At 47.7% G+C, this 23,761-nt stretch overlaps 2 protein-coding genes across 4 annotated transcripts in view; one reads left to right on the top strand and one right to left on the bottom strand.

Annotated features, from left to right (window-relative positions):
• The first annotated feature begins 1,416 nt into the window (after positions 1-1,416).
• Positions 1,417-19,592, top strand: LOC142897598 (electrogenic aspartate/glutamate antiporter SLC25A12, mitochondrial-like). The gene is made up of 18 exons (XM_076040042.1): positions 1,417-1,546; positions 2,051-2,104; positions 3,216-3,358; positions 3,928-4,043; positions 4,983-5,122; positions 6,659-6,805; positions 7,437-7,575; positions 8,330-8,423; positions 9,358-9,442; positions 11,361-11,433; positions 12,394-12,552; positions 13,973-14,025; positions 14,337-14,417; positions 16,469-16,609; positions 17,734-17,872; positions 18,064-18,222; positions 18,343-18,433; positions 19,024-19,592. Exons 1-18 carry the CDS (start codon positions 1,535-1,537, stop codon positions 19,214-19,216), a joined length of 2,019 nt encoding a protein of 672 aa, XP_075896157.1. The 5' UTR covers positions 1,417-1,534; the 3' UTR covers positions 19,217-19,592.
• dync1i2a (dynein, cytoplasmic 1, intermediate chain 2a) overlaps positions 19,538-23,761 on the bottom strand; it is a 17,926-nt gene continuing 13,702 nt past the window's right edge. For all 3 annotated transcript variants that reach the window (XM_076040034.1, XM_076040036.1, XM_076040035.1), the window contains 5 exons: positions 22,967-23,100; positions 21,944-22,088; positions 21,003-21,143; positions 20,787-20,912; positions 19,538-20,534 (listed from right to left, as the gene is read on the bottom strand). In XM_076040034.1, coding sequence (XP_075896149.1) covers positions 20,421-20,534; positions 20,787-20,912; positions 21,003-21,143; positions 21,944-22,088; positions 22,967-23,100 — 660 coding nt within the window. In that variant the 3' untranslated portion in view covers positions 19,538-20,420. The remainder of the gene's footprint in view (positions 20,535-20,786; positions 20,913-21,002; positions 21,144-21,943; positions 22,089-22,966; positions 23,101-23,761) is intronic.

The following is a 23,761-nucleotide window of genomic DNA, read 5'->3' as shown; positions in this document are numbered from 1 at the left end:
TTATGGAAAGATAAATAACTAGGACGTAATGAGAATACATTTTATTGGTCAAGTTATCAGACCCAAAAGAAGAATTTGCCTCCGGTGTGTGAAATATTAATGAATTAATTTAATTAATGATTTTACATATTTTAATAACTTTATAATAGTTTTATATAACCTATGAAGCGAATAATTGGACCTTAACACTGTATCTACAAAAATGTTTTCCAAACTTTAGCTCACTACCCCATAGAGAAACTCTTAAAAATAAACCATTTTTGAGCAGACTCAACAGATAAGCACAAAAATAATTGATGGTGAATAGGACACACAGGATGCACAGCCACATATTACTTGATTGGACTAAGTTGATTTTTCCTGATATGGAAGTTTCAAGAAAATAACTGAAATTAGAAAAAGCCTTATCTTATGGACTTTGTCTCTAATTAAGATCTTAGGGGGGTAATCATCATGATCATCTGTGCACACATATGAACAGCTCATATACACATGCACACGCAATATGTGTATATATATATTTAAGAAAAATACACCATTTGTCACATATGAGACATGTTGCGGGGAATGAAAAAAGGTACAGTGAAAAGTGCAATTCAGAACATCCCCCTGAGCTTGAGTAATGCTGTGCCATCATCCCAGCCTCAGTCATTCTGTCCTGCAGGTGCACCAAATGACCTACACACAGTCATGTTTAAGCCACTGTAATTTTATCTCTGCAACACTGGCGGCACTAGATTATCCCTTTCCAGAACAATACCATACCTTTTACTGTCTTCAAATTGTGTCTGCGTGGAGGCAATCCATGCTGTTTGATCTCTGAGCCTCAGACCACAGCCCTCTCCAGCTGTCTCTGCAAAGTTCACAGGATCCGACAAGAGGGGAAGGACATGTAATGTTGTGTTGAATTGTGGGACTGTATAGCTCTCTCTCTCTCTCTCTCTCTCTCTCTCTCTCTCTCTCTCTCTCTCTCTCTCTCTCTCTCTCTCTCTCTCCGTCTCTCTCTCTCTTTCTCGTCTGTGTCTCTCCCTCTTTTTTTTTTTTACCTGCCTGTCTGGACAGCAGCTGAAGCTGATGGAAAACTAACTGGGCTTTCAAACAAATATTCTTAGGGCTACAGATCAAACGGAATCTATTTATTTATACTTGTACAAAGCAACCTGTTGATACAGCTGAACAATGTGAAATATGTAAAGTTTTATTGCTTTTCTATTTGTTTTTGTTTTTTTTGTAGTTTTTTGTTTCAAGTTTTTAATGATGTTTTTGATGAGGTTTTTACGGGTTTTGATGAATTTATCCTCCATGGTTCGTCAACATTAACACAGCCCACAGCCTCCTCAGTCACTTTCCTTAAACAACCCCTTCAGCGGGCCACTCCACGTGTCGGACTGTAAAAAAAAACAAAAAAAACATGACACTTGGCTAAATATAAGTGCGCGTCTCAGCTTCTACCGCCCGTGCCACGCTTCGCTGTCATCCCGATGCTCGGCCGGCGCCTGCGCTTCTCCAGAGCATCTGACGTCAGAGCCACAGCATGGCGGTCAAGGTGACTCCGTCAATATCTCTTTAACCAGATATTCGCGTTTTAAAAACAAGGAGCTAAGAGCGGCGTCGACTTGCGGAGGGATATGCGGAGGGACGGCGGCTCCGCTCCTCGGGCTTGGAGGCGGCGGAGAACCACCTCTGCCTGCTCCGCATCTTTGCACCAGCGCATCTCCGCCGGCCTCGCAGGGACCGCTGCGATTTCTTTCCGCTGTTGCATGTGTGGGTTCGTTTATTGAGTGCGGGGACAACGTAATTGCCGTTGCGAAGCCGTATGTGGTCGCTCCTGCTGATACGAATGGAGAGACAGATAAAGACAGAGAGATAGAGAGAGAGAGAGAGAGAGAGAGAGAGAGAGAGAGAGAGAGAGAGAAAATCAACATGATAGTGAGAGCTAAACGGTGACCAAACCAAAGATTCACATTTACTCTTACTGCAGTGGTTTATTGAGTAATCAGATTTGTTTGTTTTGTTGTTGTTGTTGCTGTCATGCCGAATATGCTTATAGGTGCAAGTGACAAAAAGAGCCGACCCACATGACTTGAAGAATATTTTTCTAAAGGTAAGATTTGCAGACACCGAAACGTTTGCAGGACTAACCTTTGTGGCCACTCTGAAGTCAAAGTCAGGAGTAACAAGTGCATTTACGACAGATCCCTGCAGTGGCGTAGTGGTCCCTGGAGAAGTGGGTGTGCTCTTTCATGCCCTTTTGTTTTATATATATACGATATACGGATATACGAGTGTGTATATACTCAATGCTGACTGAAAATTAAGTGGGTATACTCTGTATACTCTGCACTACACCACTGGACCCCACTCGCTCATTGCATGTGTGTGATGTTCACTGTGGCACGGTTCAGAAAAGGTCACACAAATGCTTCAACTAATTTTGGATCTGCTTCAGGGAATCACCCCTCTCTCTGGCTTGGCTCAGACCCGCTTCATTTTATGTATTATATGTATTAAAAACAAAAGCATGAGAAAAAAAAAAACAGGTGGTGTGAGGCTTGTTTACTTCTTGCACGCAGCAAAAATCTGTGGCATGTGGAAAGGGAAGCAGTCTTTGGAGGGCTCTCCACATCTTTTGTGACCATATTAGGTGGGCTGCGAAATTTCTAATGCATATTGAGGTTGAGGAGCTAATGGCTGTTAGCTCATTCCCACTGCCTGTGTGATTTTATGAGGAACTACTTTAGGCCTACTGCGCAGGAAACCACACACAATCACCAAAATGGTCGAGAAACTGAGTTCTCACTTGAAGCTTGAACTTTGGCGGCGCACATTAAAGCCGTGGCCCCTGCAAACACTTGGCACGGCCCTTGTTTCTCTCATTCTATCTCGGTCAGAGCTCGGCCCTGACCCTCGGGCTCAGACTTGACACTGCCAAGCTCATGTGGCACTTGTACTTCCAGAGCTATCTCTGTTCCAAAACTGAAACCCAAGCCATGCATCTAAAAACAAGCCGAATGGCATTGGAGAGGTGGAGGGGAATTATATGCAGTTCATTAGGTACAATGCTAAAAGCCACGAGTAGCCTGACGTGTGTCAACAGCAGGACTGACTTGCAATGAAGTGCATGAAGGAATGTTTGTTCATATTTCTTTCCCCAAACACTTTTACCCTGGAGAATCTCAGTCTGCATCCACATTTGTGTGTGTCTCCCCCTGCAGTACGCCAGCGTGGTGGAGGATGGGGAACATTACATGACCCCCCGGGACTTTGTACAGAGTTACCTCGGTTTGCATTCACAGCCGCAGCACAATCCCAAAACTGTGGAGCTGTTGGCCGGAGTTGCTGACACGACCAAAGATGGGTGAGAGAAAAAAAACAATCCCCGGGTCCGACTCCATAGCTGCCTCATCGATCTGGGCAGCTATGAAGCCCAGATCTCATATTATATGAATCACATATTATAATAAGTCCGTGGATTTTTATTTATCAGTTATCAATAGATTTTGTTTCTGTACCGTGTCTGCCAAATTTCTTCCAGTCTGTGCCACCAGCGTGTACAGTATCGCTGTATTGCTTGACAGAAGTTGTTATTCTAGGGGTTGTGAGAATCATTTGAAAGTTGGAATTGCAGATTACATGCTGTCAAGCACATGATTACAAAAGAAAACAAGCGTGTCAGTCTTGACTGACAGGAGTGTACAACAATGCCCTCTTGGCTGTCATTTGTGGATTATGTTGTGTTAAATGTGCTTATGGCTCGACGCTCCGCTGCTGATAAAGTTTCTGGAGCTCTGTGCACAATGCACTGATTAAAGTTCAGCTTTTTTTGGGTTGGTCAGTACATTCCTTTGTTTTGTTTTTTTTTTTAGTTTTTTAACCTGATGTAATTCTTACTTTTTTTTTTCTTAAATTTTTTTTTTGTCCAAACAGATTGATCTCTTTCCAGGAGTTCTTGGCCTTTGAATCTGTCCTGTGTGCCCCAGATGCCCTGTTCATCGTTGCCTTTCAGCTGTTTGACAAGACCGGCACAGGAAACATCTCATTTGGTAACCTGCCTGTTGTTTAATACCAAAGCGTGCATGTTGCGGCGACGATGTATGCTATCATCCACAGCAGGAGGCAGAGCGTCATGTATTGTGCTTTGATCTCAAAAACAACAGTCCTTGGGTCTGATGTGCATACACATGCACACCTAGACGTCAGTGTCACTCTCCAGAATTCAAGACCTGATTTTTCAAGTTAGTGCACAGACCTTTCTGTTAGGAAGTACATGCAGCACATGAGTGCACAGGAACTCGTGTGTAAGAGTGAAGTGCCCATTAAGAGCATATGAGTGAATTGCATTCACCTCTGCTGAGCTACTGCAGACCACCAGGTAGCCTCGCCTCTTGTCCTGCAGAGACAAGATTCCTTCTGAAGGGAAGTGCTGTTATTTTGAAATTTGGATGATTCTGATCATGCAATAAATATAAAAATAAAGGTCTTAATAGAAGCATAATGTAGGGGATTTTAAGGGATTAGCACACATGTATTTCCTCGTGCCCAGAGAGCCAATAGTGACACTACAAGGTCTATCTAAGGGCAGGACTGCAAGCGAGTAGCGTTCAAGACCACATCATAACCAGCTCCATCTCACAATCTCACCAGAATGTCATTTACCAGGAGATGCAGAGTCGTATAAAGAAGCTTTGCAGTGGGTTTCCAGAAGTGCGGTGCTTAAATGGAAAAAAAAGCAGGAACAGACTGAAAAAAAAAAAAAAAAATCAAAATGTAAAAAGAGGGCGACTCTGTCAAACAGCCCTATTCAATCTCTCCCTCCAAATGGACTTTTCTCCCTCCAACACTAAAGAGGACTGCCGCAGATGGAATGAGTCCGCGAGATGGATGGATGCTGCCGTTGAATCATGCATGTTTTTTTTTCTGTGTCCTCCCCACCCCCACCTCCCATCTCTTGTCGTCGCTCACTCACGTTTCCCTGCTCGCAGAGAATGTGCGTGACATCTTCAGCCAAACCACAGTCCATCACCACATTCCCTTCAACTGGGACTGCGAGTTCATCAGGCTACACTTCGGCAACCAAAGGAACAAGAACCTCAGCTACACAGAGTTCACTCAGTTTCTGCAGGTACGTTCTTTGATGCCGGAACCCTCAGGCTGTATGTAAAAACTAATGCATGTCAAACATAAGCACAAGGACATCCATCCATCATTTATTCAAATAATATACACGACTGAATAAATCAACAGGATTCTGTTGCTGTTATTTAGTAATTTTTCGATCAAAAATATAAAAAAATATTTTGTAAATATAAAACTAAAAAACTGAGCATCATAGGTGTGATGCTACACAATATAAAGTAGATTTAAAATTAAAAATTTGCAATAAAATGAGTGAAAATACCTTGAAAAACTCTGTTTGGGCGGCAACCCTTGTTGAGAACAGGCACCACTGAATGGAGAAACAGATATAAAGCGATGGTCACCCTGCATCCAGTAGTAGGCCAGTTCGCTTTGCAAACACAGCGTGAAGCCGCATCGCAGAGCCGCTGACAGCAAGCGGGGCCAGATCTCTCCGCTCTCTCTCTCTCCTGTCTCGGGGAATAAAATGCGCGTCAATAATTACGAAACCTCTCGGTAATGACCGCCTCCATCCTACGGCGAAGGTGTTTTTCATCCAGCTGAGGAACAAATGGAAGTGATGTAACGTGAACTGCGTGCCATAAATGATCCGTAAAGATAATGTGGCTTTTTTTCACCCCCCAAGGTTCTGTCTCCGGCAGCCGTCTCAGTGTTTTCCGCAGTCACACGGTGTGCCATTAAGGCACATCATGTTGTTTGGCTCTTATTGGTTGATGTCGGCACCTCGGCGAGACGGCTGCTGCTCTTAGGGCTCAGCGTTGCAGATCAGCAGCAGCAGCAGCAGCAGCAGCTGGACGGGAAGGAGAAGGGCTGAAGCTGGGTGGTCTGCTCACTGCAATGTCTATCGTCGCCACTTTGCTGCCTCTTTCCAATACCGCCTAATTCAAAAATCTGGAGCGTATGATCCAGATTGAAACGCCAAAGCAGCGTTTCCAGTTCCACAAATCAGCTTCCAACAATACGACCATCGAAACGATCCAGGACCCGACAATCGGCTGATTAGCTCGTGGAAAAAAACAGTGTTGAGCCCTGAACATGGCCCTGACGTGGCCCTGTGTGATCTGGTGGTCAAACCTGATGAGCTCTGGCAGGTGGCTCTGACTCCGGGGTCACGGGCCTGATTGCAGCAGCGTCGTATTGAATCACCCTTCCTGCCCGACACACCTGCCAGCCGTCCCGCCGGGCCGCTCCGGGGCTCATCTCTGGGATCAGACTTCCCGCGACATGGTTTCCATTAGTCCCCGCTGGAGGGGGGATGGGTGGGTGCGTGGGGGTAGGTGGGGGGTGGGGGGGGGGGGTGGAGGGGAGGGGGGTGATTACCAAAAAAGCCGGCGTGTGACACTGTCACATCTGTCCTGCACATCTGTCCCGCACGCCAGGCGGCTCTACTTTCATCCTCCAAAGTTTCGCCCACCCGCCCGCCTCCCTTGTAATGTGATGCTGCTCATCATAAGAACAAATTCTTTTCGGCTCCAGCCTTGACCTCCATCACGCGTGTGTGTGTGTGTGCGTGTGTGTGCAGGAGCTGCAGTTTGAGCATGCCCGCCAGGCGTTTGCGCAGAAAGACAAGAGCAAAAGTGGCACCATCACCGCCTTGGACTTCAGCGACATCATGGCCACCATCAGGCACCACATGCTGACTCCATTCGTGGAAGAGAACCTGGTCTCAGTGAGTGCAGCTCTGAAACCTTGAAGCGGCTGCCAGAAATGATTATTTTGTGGCTATGATCATAATAATAATAATAATAATAATAATAATAATAATAATAATAATAATAGTCATAGTCATTTTCAAGGCTGCAGACTTATGAAAGTTTGAAGCGCTGACTCACTAACTTGGGTCCATTTGGTTGCAGTGCATTTTTTTTTAAAACAAAAATAAACAAAAAAAGAACTTTTTTACTGAGTTTTCTTTTTCTTATTCTATGTTTTTGTAGCCATTTGCACCTTCTGGTCAAACACGCAGTCCTCTGTGTACGCAGGTAGCCAGTGGCACAGAGGCCACAGTTGGAAATGAATGCAATTTCATCTTTAAATATATATTATTATAAATATAAAAATAGAGTGTGTCTTGCAATTATGGCTGTGTGAACCAACAGCGGCGACTTTAAAACAGAGAAGCGTGTGAATGCAGAGTCGGAGCCAAGAATAACAGGACGCTGATGTCCATGGCTTCAACATAACGCACGTCGGCCAAAATTTCAGCAACGACGAGGACGACCATCAACTGCAGTGTTGGTTTTTCAAAATTGTGCCTCAGTGCAGAAAGTGTGACAGGCTTTGTTGCCTCGGTTCTGCAGGCGGCGGGAGGCAGCACCTCCCACATGGTGAGCTTCTCCTACTTCAACGCCTTCAACGCCCTCCTCAACAACATGGAGCTGGTCCGCAAGATCTACAGCACCTTGGCCGGCACCTACAGGGACACACTCGTCACCAAAGGTGAGGGCCGCACCAAAAGAAACAACAACGACAACATTAGAACAAAAAAAAAAGTGGATTTACCATCATTTCCTAACTTTCTCAACAGATGGGTGCAAGTGAGCACACAGGGGAATATCAGTGTAGGACTAAATTCTCAGGCAAATTGAGCCAATAGTACTTGCAAATTGCACTTTGTCTTGTTACAGAGTGTACTAGAAGTTCACGACAGTGTCGCCGACCTGCAGCAGAGAGCAGATTGAAGGTTTGCACAGCCCGGATGCTGACAGCGAGTGTCTCTTTGCACGTCAAAAGTGAATAACAAAGTCTTTTCCCTCCTTCAGCAAACCAAGCCAACAACCATTAGGTTTCCTTTGAAAAGGGCCACCTGATGGTAATGGAGATTCCCAGCAGGCCGCTGTGCCCGGGCTGAATATAAAGCACATATAAAGCAGAGCCGCACGGCGCACCGCCGAGAGATTGCATGCTCACTTAGTGTCCTCGCAAGAAGAAGGCAGAGCGCATTTCATTTTTTTCCTCCCCCCCCCCCCCCCCCCCCCCCCCCCCCACACGGTCGCCCTGTATATGTCGTTAAACGTGAAGCGTCCTCGATAACAGAGTGGAACAAGAAAGAGTATTTGCAAATGCAATGGAAGTATGAAAGTAATCGCCGGCACGGTTGACCTGCCAGCTTCTGACTGGACTTGGATGTTTTTTCGCCTTCTGTCGCCTTATGTTCCCCCCTTTTTTTGTTCCCCTTTGTTGCTTTTTTCAGAGGAGTTTGTTCACGGCGCTAATAAGTTTGGTCAAATCACTCCCATGGAGATCGACATCCTGTACCAGCTGGCTGGTCTCCACTCCCACTCTGGGTAAGATTCTGCATCTCTGTAGAGTCAGTCTGTCACCCTGCAAGGCTGCTGAAGTTTCACTCAGCAGCGAGGGAGAGTGATTAACGAGTGGCGCAGCGACGTTGAGAGGGAGCTACTGTGATGTTTTCGCAGAGAAGCCAGCACCGTCAAACCACCGCCTGAAATTTTAAAGCACTTCCTTACCTCTTATTTTTGTGGAAAAAAATAAAACGCCTCTAAATCGCTGGCAGGAATCAATATATTTTTGAATTGAAGCTAAAATCCCATTAAGGATCCTGGCGGTGGCGTCTGACCTGCAGAATTGAAGGCTACAATGAACTTGGAAGGTTGCAAATAATGACTAAACAAACAAGTCCCCCCCACCCCTGAAAAAAAGAGGCCAGATAGAGCGACCCAACCCAACCTGGAGTCAAACAAAATAAAACGAATTGAATTTTCTGCTTTTGCTGTTTTTCACACTAGCGCCCGCTGTAGGTGTATTCATTAAAACAAAAGGCTGTTATTTTTGGCACCGCAGCTTGAATGGAATAAATATGTTACGGGTCTGTTTTTATTGACTATAAACGTGCAGTTATTGCCTGTTAACAGCGGTGGCTCCACCGGCTGATTTACGGGACAAACATAAAAAAAACACACAGATTTTTTTACGATGGGAATATTTGCCTTTTCCACCCGATTCGCTGGGACCCCATCCAGCTTTTGTTTGTCTGCCTGTTTTTACGCGATCCCGAATTTTGAAGTTGCGGCAACTTTTCACCTCCTGCCAGTTAAAAAAATAAAGAAAACAAACCAAAAGAAAAAAAAAACAAAAAAACAAAAAAACAAAAAACAAGGAAGGGGTCTGTGGAAAATCTTACACGGCAGACTGGAAGCAGCGGGGCTTTTTCCTGGCCTGACTCCGGTGCGTTGTGTGTTGTTGCCGTTGTGCGTCAAGGCGGCTGAACCTGGCCGACATCGAGAGGATAGCACCGCTGGAGGAAGGAGCCATGCCGTACCACCAGGGAGAGGCCCAGCGACAGGTAGCCTGATTGACTCCTCTAATACACCTCACATCCTCCTGCCTTTCATCAAAGCCTCTCCTTCCCCTCCGCCTGCCCCACCCCCCACCCCAGCTGAAAAAGGCCTGAATTAGCCGAGTGCCCGTGTTCCCCCCCTCCCCCCCTCCCTAGTGAGAGTGCATTACTTAAACCCCCCCTGATAAAAGTACACCACTTACAGTTCTGGAAGAGGGGAGGAATTGTGGGGGTCTCCCCCCTCACCCACCTTACCCCTCCCCACGCACAATTTTATTCGCCATAGCTGCAGTGACACATCTGAGGAGCTAATTGGAGGCTTTTATCAGTGTGGAGGAGCCTTTTTTCTTTTTTGGAAGGGGAAGGCCTGGAGAGGAGTCGGCTAATGGCCGGAGGGCAGTGGGAGTCAAGGTGGATGTGGTTGGTGTTGGTGGTGGGGGGATGGGAGGTGGGGTTTTGGGGTGGGGGTGGGGTGGGGTGGCAGTTCCGAACGGTTCCTGCCTCTTCCGGATAACGCGGCTCCGTATCAGGCTGTGGTCAGAGCTCTCGGGCCGACTCGTGCTCCTGGGACTCTGGTGCTCGGAGGGTCTGGAATTTGATTCCTCTTCGGAGGGAGGTGGGTGGGGGTCAATTCTCAGGCTTGCCCTTTAGTGGAAGTGGGCTAATTGTTTAGAGCCTTTGATCAGGACCTCGATCTTGTTAGCAGGCAACCTCTGGGTGGAAGCGTCTGGGAAAAGGAAAAGAGCGATCTGCCCCCCACCCACACCCCCACCCCATCACCCCATCACCACCACCCATACCCCTACCCCGTCTGGACCCGGAGAACTCGCTCGCGGCTTTGACCTGCGTGAGCACTGCTCTGATCACGCCGTCGCACCCCGGCTGTGTGATATTCATGTAGATGCTTATCGGGTACATGGAAAAAAGCCTCGTGCAAAGAGCCCTAATCTGTTTCTGCTGCGGCCACGGTGAAAAAACAAAGTGAGGGCTCTGCCTTCAGCATCAAAGAGATGATGATGGAGATAAAAGTCAAGAAAAAAATTACACTCAGTGGTCAAACAGAAATGAGAGGAGGCTGCTCAGCTCTGAGGGAGGCTCATGCAGCCTGACATGTGAACTGCAGGTTCTCCAGCCTGTGTGTGTATGTGTGTGTGTGCGTGCTGAGCAGGTGCCTGCATTTAAAAGAATTTTCAGATCTTTAGTTTTCATCCAAGACTCCAGTGGAGCAGCCTCGCATGATTAATTACCCATAAACTCCAGAGGTAAAAAAGAAAAGAAAAAAGAATTTAACCCTGTGTTTACAGCGTCCAGCAAAAACGCCAGGCTTTAGCTATCCTGCTTAGTAAACCTGCCATGTGTTGGAAAGGAGACGAAAATCAGGTGGTTGCCAACAACCTCGGGGCGCATCTGTGACATCACAAAGGGCTGATTTAACGTGCATTTTCAAGGAAGTAGATAGAGTGTTCAAAGTAATGGAGGGAGTTGTCTTATTAAATTTACTGACAGGCTACAAACACACATTGCTGCATTTTCAATTTTGGTGCATATTTGTATTTTATCCTATTCAAATTGTTCATAATATATTATTTTTTACTCTCTATAATTCTCTTAGTGTACATATTATATGCATTCTGGTACATTGCAACTTCCCCATTGTGGGATAATAAACATTATTCCTATTATTGTGTCACTGAAAATAAAAAAAAGTGAATTTTCCCATCATAAGGGACCTGTAACCTTTAACCTTTAGTGACGAGGGATCGTTTCCACATTCCACTGTCTCAGTCTGCCGTTGAGAGCTCCATCCATCATTTTTCTTCTACTTCTTCCCACCATCCATGTGGTCGACTGCAGTTTAATATCTCTCTCTCTCTCTCTCTCTCTCTCTTTCTCTCTCTGTCTCTCTCTCTCTCCCCCCGTGCAGCATGCCCCTCGGCCCATCTGGCTCCAGGCCGCTGAGTCCGCCTACAGGTTCGCTCTGGGCTCAATCGCCGGAGGTGAGTGACATGTCTGCGGCGGAGCCCCCGTCCCAGCCCGTCCCGCCAGAGGGGAAACCCTAGCCGGGCCAGACTTGTGTGCGGCGGGCTGGGGGTGGGACGGAGGGGTCGGGGGCCGGGGGGTGGGGGGGGGGGCGGCGGAGGTCCAGCCATTGTGCTGCGGGGAGCGCGGCTTGTGATGTGAGGCGCTGGCATTGTGCTGCCGTGCCACCGGTGGCTCCAGGCTGTCGTTGGACGTCGTGGTGGAGCTTTGAAAATGACACAAGTCTTCCGGAACCGCACTCCCTGGAATCTCCGCGTAATTACGCTGGAAGGAACTGAGACGAGAAAGGTCTGACATAACCGAGGCTGAGATTGGAGCGCACACACACAGAGCGCACCCCGTGACTCTGTGTGATTAGCTGCATTGCAGTTTTTCGCAAAATAAAAGCGATATTTATAAAAATTTCCACAAAGTACAATTGCAATTTGCAGGTGTTTCCACTGAATGGTGTGAAGCGCACAAGCTGTAATTCTTGTAAAATCTCGTCCCGCAAGATTTTACGAGAATTACGTTTGCTTTTGTTTGTTTACGTTTGTTTGCTGTCAAGAACGGTTGTTATAGTTTTCTCTTTGATTACTTGTAAAAAATATTCCGTCTCCTCCTCCGTCCAAACATAACGCACCATTTTCACTTGAAGTGAACTGGTCACATGACCCCATACATCACGTCCGCTAATGTGCAAATGCGAAGTGCAAAGTGTCTCTCGATATTCCTCTGTATGGATACGTCTGAAAAACCACCTCATGAGAGCGTCAACACCTTTTGGCCATATTTGAGAGGGTTTTTCCAAGTTTAGCTGCGTCCATGACCAGTTTTTTACTGTGATATTTAGCAGTGGTTGCACGTAGTTTATTGCCTTAATCCTTGTGATCTCTGATAAATCTTTGACTGAAACAAACTCCCACTGTTTCCCACAGCCACCGGGGCCACCGCCGTCTACCCCATCGACCTGGTCAAGACGCGCATGCAGAACCAGCGCTCCACCGGCTCCCTGGTCGGGGAGCTGATGTACAAGAACAGCTTCGACTGCGCCAAGAAGGTCCTCCGCTACGAGGGCTTCTTTGGCTTCTACAGAGGTAATACAGGAAAAAGCATCAGCAGATATCTAACGCAAAAAAAAAAAACGCAAAAAAAATTCATTTGTCCCGCAGCGTGGGCTCGCTAATTGATACAGGGACCTTTATGGTCCTGGACAGTGAATAAAGCTGCACCCAGGGGTCACGCTTTCATTGTCTCTGTGGCGGGGTGGGGGGAGGGGCGTTGTGTAGTCGCGTGTGCACGGTGATAATGGCGCCTCAGGCGGTGTGATACACAACACTGGCGCCCCTTGAATGTGTTGGTCGGTGGTGCGTCCGTCCATCCGCACGGAGGAAGCCAAGACTGCCATCTACTGCTGCCTGCCTGAGCCGCTGCAGCTCCGCATCGTCCTCCCTCCCACCCTCCCCCCACCCACCCAAACCCCCACCCTCCATCCCGGCTACCAGACGCAGCCACGCTCGGCTGTTTCCTGGCCGTGCACCAGCGGCAGTCACTCAGCGGCTCCTCCAGAAGTTGATCCGACCCCGATGAAGGACGCGGTTATCGCTGCCGTAGCGCCTTCCACCTCCACGCGAGCGTGACCACATGACCACACAGCCCCCCACCTCTTCTCCCCTTCCCAGAGGTGGGGAAAAGTATTCACATTCTGTACTTAAGTCCAAGTACTGATACTTGCATTAAAAAAAAAAAAAAAAGCTAATTACTGGATCAACTCCTTTGCACAAGTAAAAGTTTGAAAGTACAGGTTCTGAAATGTACTTAAGTAATGCCATTTGCCACACAAACAATACATTTGTTGATAATGTTGCGAAAATGGAAAAGAAAGAACAGCGTGACCCCCAAAGCTGAGCTACTCTAAAAATAATCTCCCTCTAAAATAGGATCCACTTTTATATTGAACTACACAACAGCAGAGTTCAAATAACTTCACTCAAAGCAACAACGACAAGTGACTGTGAACAGAATTTGTTCCCTTTAAAACACAAAACAGAGCAGACCGAGTTTTTTCCAATGTAAGCAGTGGAAAGTATAGATATTTATGTACAAATGTTGGGAGTAAAAGTCAAAAGTTGTCAGAAAAAGAAATATTCAAGTAAAGTACAGATACCTGAAAACTCTACTGAAGTAAAGCAACAAAGTATTTGTACCTTGTTAATTCCCGCCTCTTCCCTCGCCAACCCCAGCCACCGATTCTGCCACCGATTTATCGACTTTTGTTTCAGATCTCTTGTGTTTTCTTTAAGGAGGCGCTTTAGATGCATCAGCCGCCCCCTTTAAAATCATCTATGGGTTGGCTGGTTTTACGCAGAGGCGAAGCCCAGCAGTTCGCGTCGTTCAGTCTTCTGGGGGATGAGAGTAGGGAAAAAAGAGACGTATTTGTTTCGAGCTGTGACTTTTGCCTCTCCTCCGCCTCTGCCGGCTATTCTAATGGCGTCTATGAATAATATTTTTTTGCAGGTCTCCTCCCGCAGCTCATCGGCGTCGCCCCCGAGAAAGCTATCAAGCTCACGGCAAGTCGTTCCCACACTGTGTGTGACTCTTAGTGTCCCCCCCCCCCCACCACCACCACCACCACAAGAAAAAGAAGTCGCTCTGAGTGAATCCTCCGCCGGCGTGATGCACGTATAGCGCCGCTGCCGAGGAGGAGAAATGAAGCCTCGCAATCAGGATGCGACTTCAAAAAACCCCAAAAAACCCAGCAAGTTAACATCAGTGGCCCGCCATCAGGGTGGGGATTGTGTCTCGGCTGCCGTCATTCAATCGTGCCCTCTTCTCTCCCTTCTATTTCTTCTTCTTCTCTCCTCTCATCTCCTGCCCGCAGACTAATGATTTTTTCAGAGACAAGTTCACCACGCAGGACGGCTCCATCCCTCTGCCTGCTGAGATCCTCGCTGGCGGATGTGTAAGCGCTGCGTGAATGTCATTTCATTTTATTTTTTGCCACTGGCTCTAAAGCCAAGTAAAAAAAAAAAAAAAGTGCACCAGTGAGCGAGAGAGGATTTGCAAATTATTCACAATTTAAATAATCAGTGTTTTTAAATAACAGTCTCTCCCACTTGATTATTTTCAAGGTTAGGTCTTGTTAGTAGTAATGGTATTTTTTTTTCTTTTCTTGAAATCAATCAGCACATGCCTTTTTTTTTCCATTTAAGAATTCCATGAGTGGGCACTGCTCACTCAGTAGGTGTGAAAGAAAACCTCAGCGTACCCTGCCATCTGATATCATGGCTTACCACAGGGGAAAAAGAAAAACTTGTGCAATCAAACAATTAGTAATTAGTGCAGCGGCAGGATTAAAGATGCAATTCCTTCACTGCGCCTTTGTGCTGGCTGTGCTGAAGTGAAACAAGCCAGGCTGGGCCAGGCCGGGCTGGGCCAGTCTGCAGAGCCTGCAGGTTGCCTGCAGAGGAGCAGGGTCTGCCGGGTCTGCCGGGTCTGCCGGGTCGTGACCTCTGTCAGGGCATAATTGTAGGAAGAGGCCCTGGAGGGTCCTGGAAGAGGCTGCTTCTGCCTCAGCATGATTGAGTTTGACAGCAAAGTCTAAACCTGAGGCGTGGAGCAGAGCGGGTCTTCACGAGGATGTCTCCAGCAGAGCCGAGGACGTGTCCCACCTTTGGCCCGCATGCTCCGAAGAGTCATATTTATTCGTATCATAGTGTTGCTTTAAAGGTCCTGTCTTATCCTGGTTTAAAGGTCCTTGAGGTTTTGTCCCGTCCGATACCCCAGATCATTATTTTCACCCTGGAATCCAGTGAGGCTGACTGGCCCAATTAATTAGACAGCATATTTAGCCCTCTGTTTGCCGCCTTCAGCCAAAACATTGGTTTTAGCCTCCGATATGAAAACTGATGATTCTGTTGGACCTTCCACAAGTCTGGAAGAAAGGAGACTAAAAGCAAAGACATATTAGCAGAACACATTGTGTTATGCATCGTGCACAGTCTATAATTTGGAGCAAGCCAAACAAGCAAAGCCAAACACAAATACTAGTAAATACTGTGTATCTTTTAAATGTACTTCTTCCCTTCTGGAAGCTGTTTATAACACCATGGCATAAGGACAACAGATGATAAACAGCCTTCAGCCCAACTATGGCGTATTAAAACTAATATGCACTGGCCCCTGTTCAAATATATAGAGAAATACAGATAAAATAAAACAAGCTGGATACGGGAATTTTGCACAACGCAGGATAATTTCCAAAGTCCAGACAGTCCAACGGTTTGCTCGGTTATCGCTCCCATCGTGAGTCAGAGTGGAGGAAGATAAAGTAGGAGGCCAAACGCATCAGTCAGGGCGGCGGATATCCCCTCCCCGCTTTGAACATGACAAAATACGCCGCTGCTTTTTTTAGCCCTTTGCCCGGATGTTTACAGATAAGACCCCCCCCCCACACCGTGACCAGGCAGCCTGATCCCGGGGGCCTGATTCAATTCCAGTGGAAGGTGGGTGGAGGGTGGGTTGGGGGGGTGATAAATGTGCCAGAGTCACAGGGCGCTCTGCCTGCAGGCCACGCTTTGCCCCGGACAGGGTGACTCAGTGCTCTCCCCCGGGACCGGGACCTGAATTGGGGAAGTGTGCGGGGAGTGTTTTTGGGGAGCAGGGGCCGAGGGCCGGTTCACTCACCCTGCCACGGGAGGCCCCTCGGGGGCAAGACGAGGGGGCAGAGGGCCGGTGCCAGGGTGACTCACCCTCCGTCTGCTCCGCTCTGACCCCACTTGCTCCATCAATGCCGGCTTTTTTCCTCCACCCTGTCAAGGCCGTTCTCCCGTCAGGAGGAGGGGGAGGAGGAGGAGAAGAAGCATCTTTTGTGTTGGAGTTTACTGATCGTAATTGGAAATCTCCTTTGTGGGCATAAGCGCTTCCTCATCATGACGCTCAGAGTTTATTTTAAATCTGACGTTTTATTCATTTTTATCTATTTTCTCACCCTTTCCTGCCGCCGCCCCGCAGGCCGGTGCTTCCCAGGTGATTTTCACCAACCCTCTGGAGATCGTCAAGATCCGCCTGCAGGTGGCTGGAGAGATCACCACGGGCCCCAGGGTCAGCGCCCTCAACGTGGTCCGGGACCTGGGCTTCTTCGGCCTCTACAAGGTGGGTCGGGAACCTCGGCGGAGGCAGAGACGCGCCGGCGGCAGCAACCTCTGTTAAACGGCTGCACAAGGGCACAGGGGAAGGCGCTCGCTGGGATGCAGCGGCGTTGCCGAGGGCACGGAGAGTTTGTTTGTCTCGCAGCGCGGTGCAGCGTGGCGCAGTGCAGCGCGGCGCAGGGGATGTCAGAAGGGTGGAGGGAAGGAGGACGTTGGGGTGACATTTGCAGGTGCTGAGACTGACAGACCCACATTTCTGTCAGAAAGAAACTCCTGCAACACTTGAAATGATAAAATAATGCTGCAATAATAAGAAAAAATAATATTGAAATAATATTTGACTCACAGACTCAAAAAATAGAAAAAACAAAGAATAATTCACTTCTTTTTGTATGCATCCTAGTTTAACTGGACAATATAGTGGCTGTACTGGGACTGATGGAACAGATGGAGTTGACATAAAGGGAGACATGACTAGTGACTGTTTCTTCGAGCACTAGACACACTTTCATTTTTGTTTCTCTCTGTCGTAGTGCTGCTAGAAGAAATACTGCTGATCAGACATTTCTAAACACCAGAACTAATAATAATAATAATAATAATATACCTTTAAAGAGTCTTTTTTGCTGACTGGAGTTCTTTAAGGCTGTTGGACAGGAACGAGGCACCGCGGCCAGCAGCCAATGAATGTACCATCATGCTTTGCTACCGCTCCTTTTCCAGAACCTTGTGGGTTCTCATGCCGCTTGAGTCATTTGTCCATTCTCTGCGTTTTTAATGAGGAACAGACAGCGTGGAGCTTGTAAAGAAAAAAAAAGGAGGAGGGGAGGAAAAAAAGCAAACCTCCTCTTGGCAGAGAAATGGAGCCACACTGGCGTCCGGCGGCTCTGCGTGTGTGTGCATGATGGATTTCTCTGCAAAGGCCCAGTGATGCAGCTCCGCCTGGAGGCTCCCCGCCCTCTCGCTGTCAACACTTAAAGGTTGAATCGGGCGTCTCGGGCCTAATCCCTTACACGGAGCTCCTCCACCACTGTCTCGGCACATTACCGAAGCCATTTCACACTGTACTGTATGTATACTCACCCCCTGCCCCCCCCCCCTTTTTCTTTTCTTTATACCCACCGTTAGGGAGCCAAAGCCTGCTTCCTGCGTGACATCCCCTTCTCCGCCATCTACTTCCCTGTTTACGCCCACAGCAAGGAAAAACTCACCGACGAGGACGGAAATCTCGGTGCCCTGCAGCTGCTCACCGCCGGAGCCGTGGCAGGTAACAAACATCTGGAGAGTGCCGACGTCCCCAACACAAACATTTCACATTTTCCCCCCTTTCGCAAGAAACACAAACTCTCTCGAGACGCTGGATTGAAACACAAGGTTACAGCAACTCTAGCAGCTGGAGGCGTGACGCTATAGGGTCCGTGTGCGCCTCACAAGAGTTCTTTGCTGCGTTCGTTAAAGGCGTCCCGGCAGCCTCGCTGGTGACCCCCGCCGACGTCATCAAGACCCGCCTGCAGGTGGCGGCGCGGGCCGGCCAGACGACCTACACCGGCGTGGTGGACTGCTTCAGGAAGATCCTGCAGGAGGAGGGTTTCAAGGCCCTCTGGAAGGGCGCAGGAGGTAAACACAGACTTCGTGGTTTTTCGCCAACCGGGAATTGCGGCCGTTCGCGGAGGCTCCAGGAAAAACACACGCGGAAAAAAAACAACCTCACGCTGTAATTTCCTCTCCCACCACCAGCTCGCGTCTTCAGGTCCTCGCCACAGTTTGGCGTAACGCTGGTCACCTACGAGCTGCTGCAGAGGTGGCTCCAAGTCGACTTCGGAGGACAGTAAGTAACACGGATCCTTTTCTGGGAATGTTTGTACTGCGTTTCCATTACCCCTACAATTGCGCAAAAACCTAAATAACGCAATGAAAAAATGGCAATGGAAACCTGACCTTGGAAAAACCTGTCAAAAACGGCTGAAAGGTTTTGACGCTCTCATGAGGTGGCTTTTCAAACAAATCGATATAGAGGTATGTTGCAAAAGTGTCATGGAATCACTTTTTTCACATTTACACGTCAGCAGGCGTGACGTACGGGGTCACGAGACAGAATATTTTTTACTAGTAATCAAAGAGAAAAATATAACAACCATTCTTGACAGCAAACAAACGCAAACGTAATTTGAGTAAAATCTCATCTGGAAACACCTGCAAATCACAATTGTACTTTCTATTTCAGAAATATTGCACTTATTTTGCGAAAAAACTGTCACGGAAACGCAGGCAATAAGTGGCACTCGAAACTTTAAGTCTCACCCAGTTGGGACAAGGCTCCAGTTCCTCTGTGACCCCCAGTGCAGGACTCCTGGTAGATGCTTGGATGAGTGAACGGGATTATTCCTGATCTGACTCAGCGTCCATTTCCCTCCTCAGTCACCCCCCCGGCCCCAAGCCCGCCGTAAGCAAGGACCTCCCGTTGGTCGCTGAAGACCACCTAGGCGGCTACCACCTGGCCGTGTCGACGTTCGCCGGAGTGGAGAGGAAGTTCGGGCTGCATCTGCCCAAGTTCAGGCCTTCTGCAGAGCCGGTCCAACCAGCAGGGTCCACAGCGGAGGCGGCTGCATGAGGAGTCGCTCATCGTGCCTGTGCGGGCTGCATGCGCCGTGTTTTCCGAAGCAGTTTGCAATTTTAACGCAAGTGTCTTATACTCTGAATGCTGCATGGCTTTAATGCCCCTCCGTCCCTTTTTGCATAGCTTGCACAATTTTATTGTACATATTGTACTTCTGCACAGAGGAACATTATGGCATTAAACGATTGTAAGTGGGTTTTTCTGGTGTGTAAAAGCTTTAGTGTGCGTGAGTGAGCGCCGTTTGGAGGAGACGCGAGGATGTACAGATGTTTTGAAGGGTCTTCACTTTGAAAATCACGAGCCAGGACTTGTGGGGAAATTATTTAAATGTATTTATTGTATTTTATTGAAATAAATCATTCAAACCGTTTTTTGTTTTTTTTTGTTTTCTCTACTGTGTGAAAAGTACATTCTCAGTTTAGAAGCTTCAACAGAACGACAATCTCTGTTCAGACCCCGCCGACGCTCCGTCGCACGGAGGAATCGCTGAGCAAGAAACAGCATACATGATCATCTTAGGCATCGAGGATATTCCAACCACGCCACATCTCACCGGCTGACCGATACGAGCGTCAACCGGTGTGTTTCAGGACATAGGAGTAGAAAGACATCTGGATTTCCAACGTTTCATTGATTTACAAACAAGCTATAATTTAGGCAACAAAGTCTAAGAAAAACAGAGATGACGACGTGGCTGAGAGTTATGAGAAGATTCCCGTTTTTTTAACTACTTTGCTGGAGACGGACGTGAGCGGTGATTGCTTTTTCCTTTATGAATATGGAGTGATGAGAAACTGCGAGAGGCGTTTAACATGATTGATGAGAAACGTGAGGTGTTCTTTCTTTTTTTCTCTCTTCATAATTTCAAATGAAACTTTAAGGCATCAGGTTGAAGAAAGGACGACGGGTTTTGCGTTTGTGTGTGTGTGTGTGTGTGTGTTGATATGGCTTCATGTGAGAAGTGTCTCGAGGTTGAATGCCCGGTCGCTCACTTTACTCCAGGGAAGACTGGCAACAGTCCCGGTTACTGAGAAGGCAAACTCGTCCCAACAGGAAGGGTAAGGTAAGAAAACGAGAACGACGTCCGCACTAACGTTATGATCTTCTTCTTTTTTTTTTTCTCCTCCAGCTTTTGTCGTTACCATCGGCTGGCTGGTGTGAGCTGGTCCCTTAAACCTCCTGACGGCTGGCGTGCGCCTCACGCAGCCAGCCGCTGGGCCGCCAGCTCCTCGGCGTCGTCCCGGTTCTCGTTGATCTCGGCCAGCGTGCGGACGAAGCGGGTCCACTCGTCGTTTCGCGGCACCGCGATTTGCTGCGCGTCGGGGAGGGAGGACACAAGAGGATCCCGTTAAAAAAGCAAACAAACAAACAAACAAACAAACAAAGGAGCGATCATCTTCATACATATTAACAAGCAGCGGATTTGTCATGCAGAATACTTAATACCCCATTATGTCTGGCAATTATCCACTTTGGGACAAAGGCTCTGATGCTATATTACAGCTAATGCTTTGGTGATTACAGCTGAATAATAGAGAAAAGATCAAAGAGTGCGCCAGCTCACCTCTCCAACTTCGTACACAAACACTCGACCGTCAGAGTCTCCCACAGCGATTTCTTTACCAGAGTTGGCCCATCGGACCCTGTTGAGGGCTGGGTTGCCCTCCACTGTGACACTGGCACTGGGAACCTGAAAGAAAAACATCGGGGGTGAGATGATATAAAATCTCAATTCACTTCAGAGGTAGAAATATCTAGACGTGGGGCTCTGCTGCAGCACCTCGGTGTCGTTGTTGAGGTTCCACAGGTCCAGGTGTCCCACTCCGTCCACACAGGCGAACAGGGCGGGGTGAGTGGGCGACCACATCACGTCGTACACGTAGTCCGAGCTGTCCTCGAAGGAGTACAGCGGCTTGTTGTTCTGCACGGCGGTAAAACAAAACAGAAGTGGTCAGAATCGATTGCTGCCACCTCTCTGTGTATTGAAATACGGACGTGTGCTGTGATGTCGGCCAGTAGGTTAAAAAAAAAAAATGAAGCTGGAAGTTGAACACCTGATCCCATCCCCATTAGCATTCAATGCACTTCCAGTCAGAAGTTTGGACGCACCTTCTCAGGCAGTGGTTTTTCTTTATCTTTACTCCTTTCTACATTGTAGATGCATATTAAAGACATCAAAGATATGAGATATGAAATAATGTAGCAAAGAAAACATTGTTCAATTCTCTAAATGTTTTATATGAAGGGGGGCTATTTTGAAGAAATTAAAATGTTTGTGAGTTATGTCACTTTTTTTTTGCTTACTACATATGTTTCATTCATTCATTGTTTTGATGCCTTAAGTGAGAATCAATGCATGTCATTAAAATAAACAATTAAAATGAAAGAAAAACCACTGCATGAGAAGGTGTGTCCAAACTTCTGACTGGTCGTGTATATATTAAATTGTTTCAACAGATCACTGAAGGAGCAATACTAACATTTACTAATGATAAACATTACTAACAATATCAATGACATTTTTTAACTATTCCACTGTTCCAAGAACAGCCAACCGTGTATCTAAACTCTTGTTACATAACTCTGTGGCTTCAAATACAAATACAAATTAACTCTTAAAACTACATTTCACAAACCCAAAGAACCCAACATACACACAGACAGTATCAGCTTGTTGTTGTTTTTTTTCACAGCCTTAAAAGACACACGCTGGTTCTCTACCTTGGTGCTCCACAGCTTGACAGTCCAGTCAAAGGAGGAGGTGACAAACAGGTGGGAGAAGTCCAGGGGTCCCGGCGCCGTGTGACAGCTGAGGCCCGTGATTGGTCCGTGGTGGCCCTCGAACATCTCGCTGATGCCCGCTTTGCTGCAGATTAGACGGAAGCGTTGAAGTAACGGCACTAAAAACTTGCCGGCCGCCGCTGAGGGAAGTTCCGGCAACAGGCTGATGCTCCTCTCCCGCAAGCGGTTTCGCTTTTTAAGAATGAGAGAAAGCAGCTGGACGTCATTTTCTTATACGCTATGATTAGCAGCGGGGGCGGCTAAAGCGCCAGCGACCCCTTCAGCCACGTGTTGGCGAGCCGTTAACCAACCGAGGCTCCGATAATTAACGGCAAGAGGTAAATACTCAGCGTGAGCGTCGCTTATGCATTATTAACTGCGATGAGAGTATCGCGCCACTGCAAATGAGCTGGAAAATTGTTCGCCCGCTCAACTCGCACGGAGGTGACTCTGGCCGCGCGCGAAACCTAGCAGCTATCTCCTCTCTGTGGCCTGCGGGCAAACTGCAGGATGGTTTGCTGAGGGGCCAACGACACCACTGACTGCGTTTTGGTTTGGTTTCTTTTCTTTTTTCGAATGCGAGAGAATGCACGGCCTGCTGAATGGGAAACATTGTCAGATCGAGTGTAGTTCTGACCTCCTCTGAGTTCTGGAGAAACATACAATGGAGGAGGAGGAGGAAGAGAAGAAGAAGGAGAATGAGAAGAAGAGGAAGGAGAAGAAGAAGAAGATGAAGTAGACGAAGAAGAAAAAGAAGAAGAAGAAGAAGGATGATTTGTTTCTCCTGTTTGCGTGTCACGCTTCTGTTTTAACGACCTTTAGAAAAAACACACAACTGACAAGCGGAAAAAGAAAAACAGGGCAGGAGCAAAACCTCAAGTCTCTCCTACTCCCCCACTCTTCTACCCCCCAGAAGAGCTTTCCTGGCAGCGCCGGGCAAAAAGAGAGACGCGCGGCACGCACCTTCCATGACGACACGACATGTAGACGGAGCCGTCCTCGCTCCCCACCACAAAGTTGTTGACGTCTCCGAGGGGGAAGGACATGGAGGTGACGGCCACGGCCTTGGACTGCTTGAACATCAGCTCCATGCTGTCCTGCAGAGGGAGGGGTTGAGGAGAGGAGGTCAGGAAGGGGGGTAGCGGGTCGAGTGGAACAAAACGCTTCGACGAGCTGCCCCGGCTCGGCCTTCGCACCGACCTGCACTCTGTGCCAAGCACAAGCTATAAAAATCACTCGGCAGGTTATTAATGCGCGTTTGAAATTCGCGTTACACTTCATTAAAGTGAGTCGAGCTCGACGTCGGACGACACGGCACCGCCACCGGGGTTTATATCCATGAGGGTTAAAAGCGAGTCGGAGAGAACCCGGGAATCGAGCGGGGAGCGAAAACCAAGAGGGACTTCATCCAACTGAGGGACGACGTCCAGACTGTTTGACATTTAGCTGGAATGGGAGGGGCAGGATGTTTGCACAGTGTAAGACCAAAGAGACTCAGGGTCTTAATAAGAGTACAGTAGAAAATGGGACACTTGTTCAATGCAGCAATACAATTTGAAACGGTCCTATATTAAGCAAAATACACTTTACCAGTGTTTTATGACAATCAAGGCCAATGTGGACTTCTTCTGCCTGCCTCACTTTTCAGAAGAAGTGTTTCAGACACATACATAGGGGCGACTGTAGTTCAGGAGGTAGAGAGGGTTGTTCAATGGCAGAAAGTTTGGCGGTTCAAATCCTGCTGTCCTTGCAAGACAC

This window comes from Nelusetta ayraudi, unplaced genomic scaffold, assembly GCF_046127955.1.
Source record: "Nelusetta ayraudi isolate G7.1 ecotype Tasmania unplaced genomic scaffold, CSIRO-AGI_Nayr_v1 ptg000060l, whole genome shotgun sequence".
Lineage (NCBI taxonomy): Eukaryota > Metazoa > Chordata > Actinopteri > Tetraodontiformes > Monacanthidae > Nelusetta > Nelusetta ayraudi.
This window is presented reverse-complemented; position numbering and strand designations above follow the sequence as displayed.

Excerpts from the sequence above, each read along its gene's own strand:
- LOC142897598 (XM_076040042.1), top strand. Across the intron at positions 11,434-12,393 it reads TCTGGGCTCAATCGCCGGAG|CCACCGGGGCCACCGCCGTC; the intron begins GTGAGTGACATG and ends TGTTTCCCACAG. Across the intron at positions 16,610-17,733 it reads GCTTCTTCGGCCTCTACAAG|GGAGCCAAAGCCTGCTTCCT; the intron begins GTGGGTCGGGAA and ends ACCCACCGTTAG.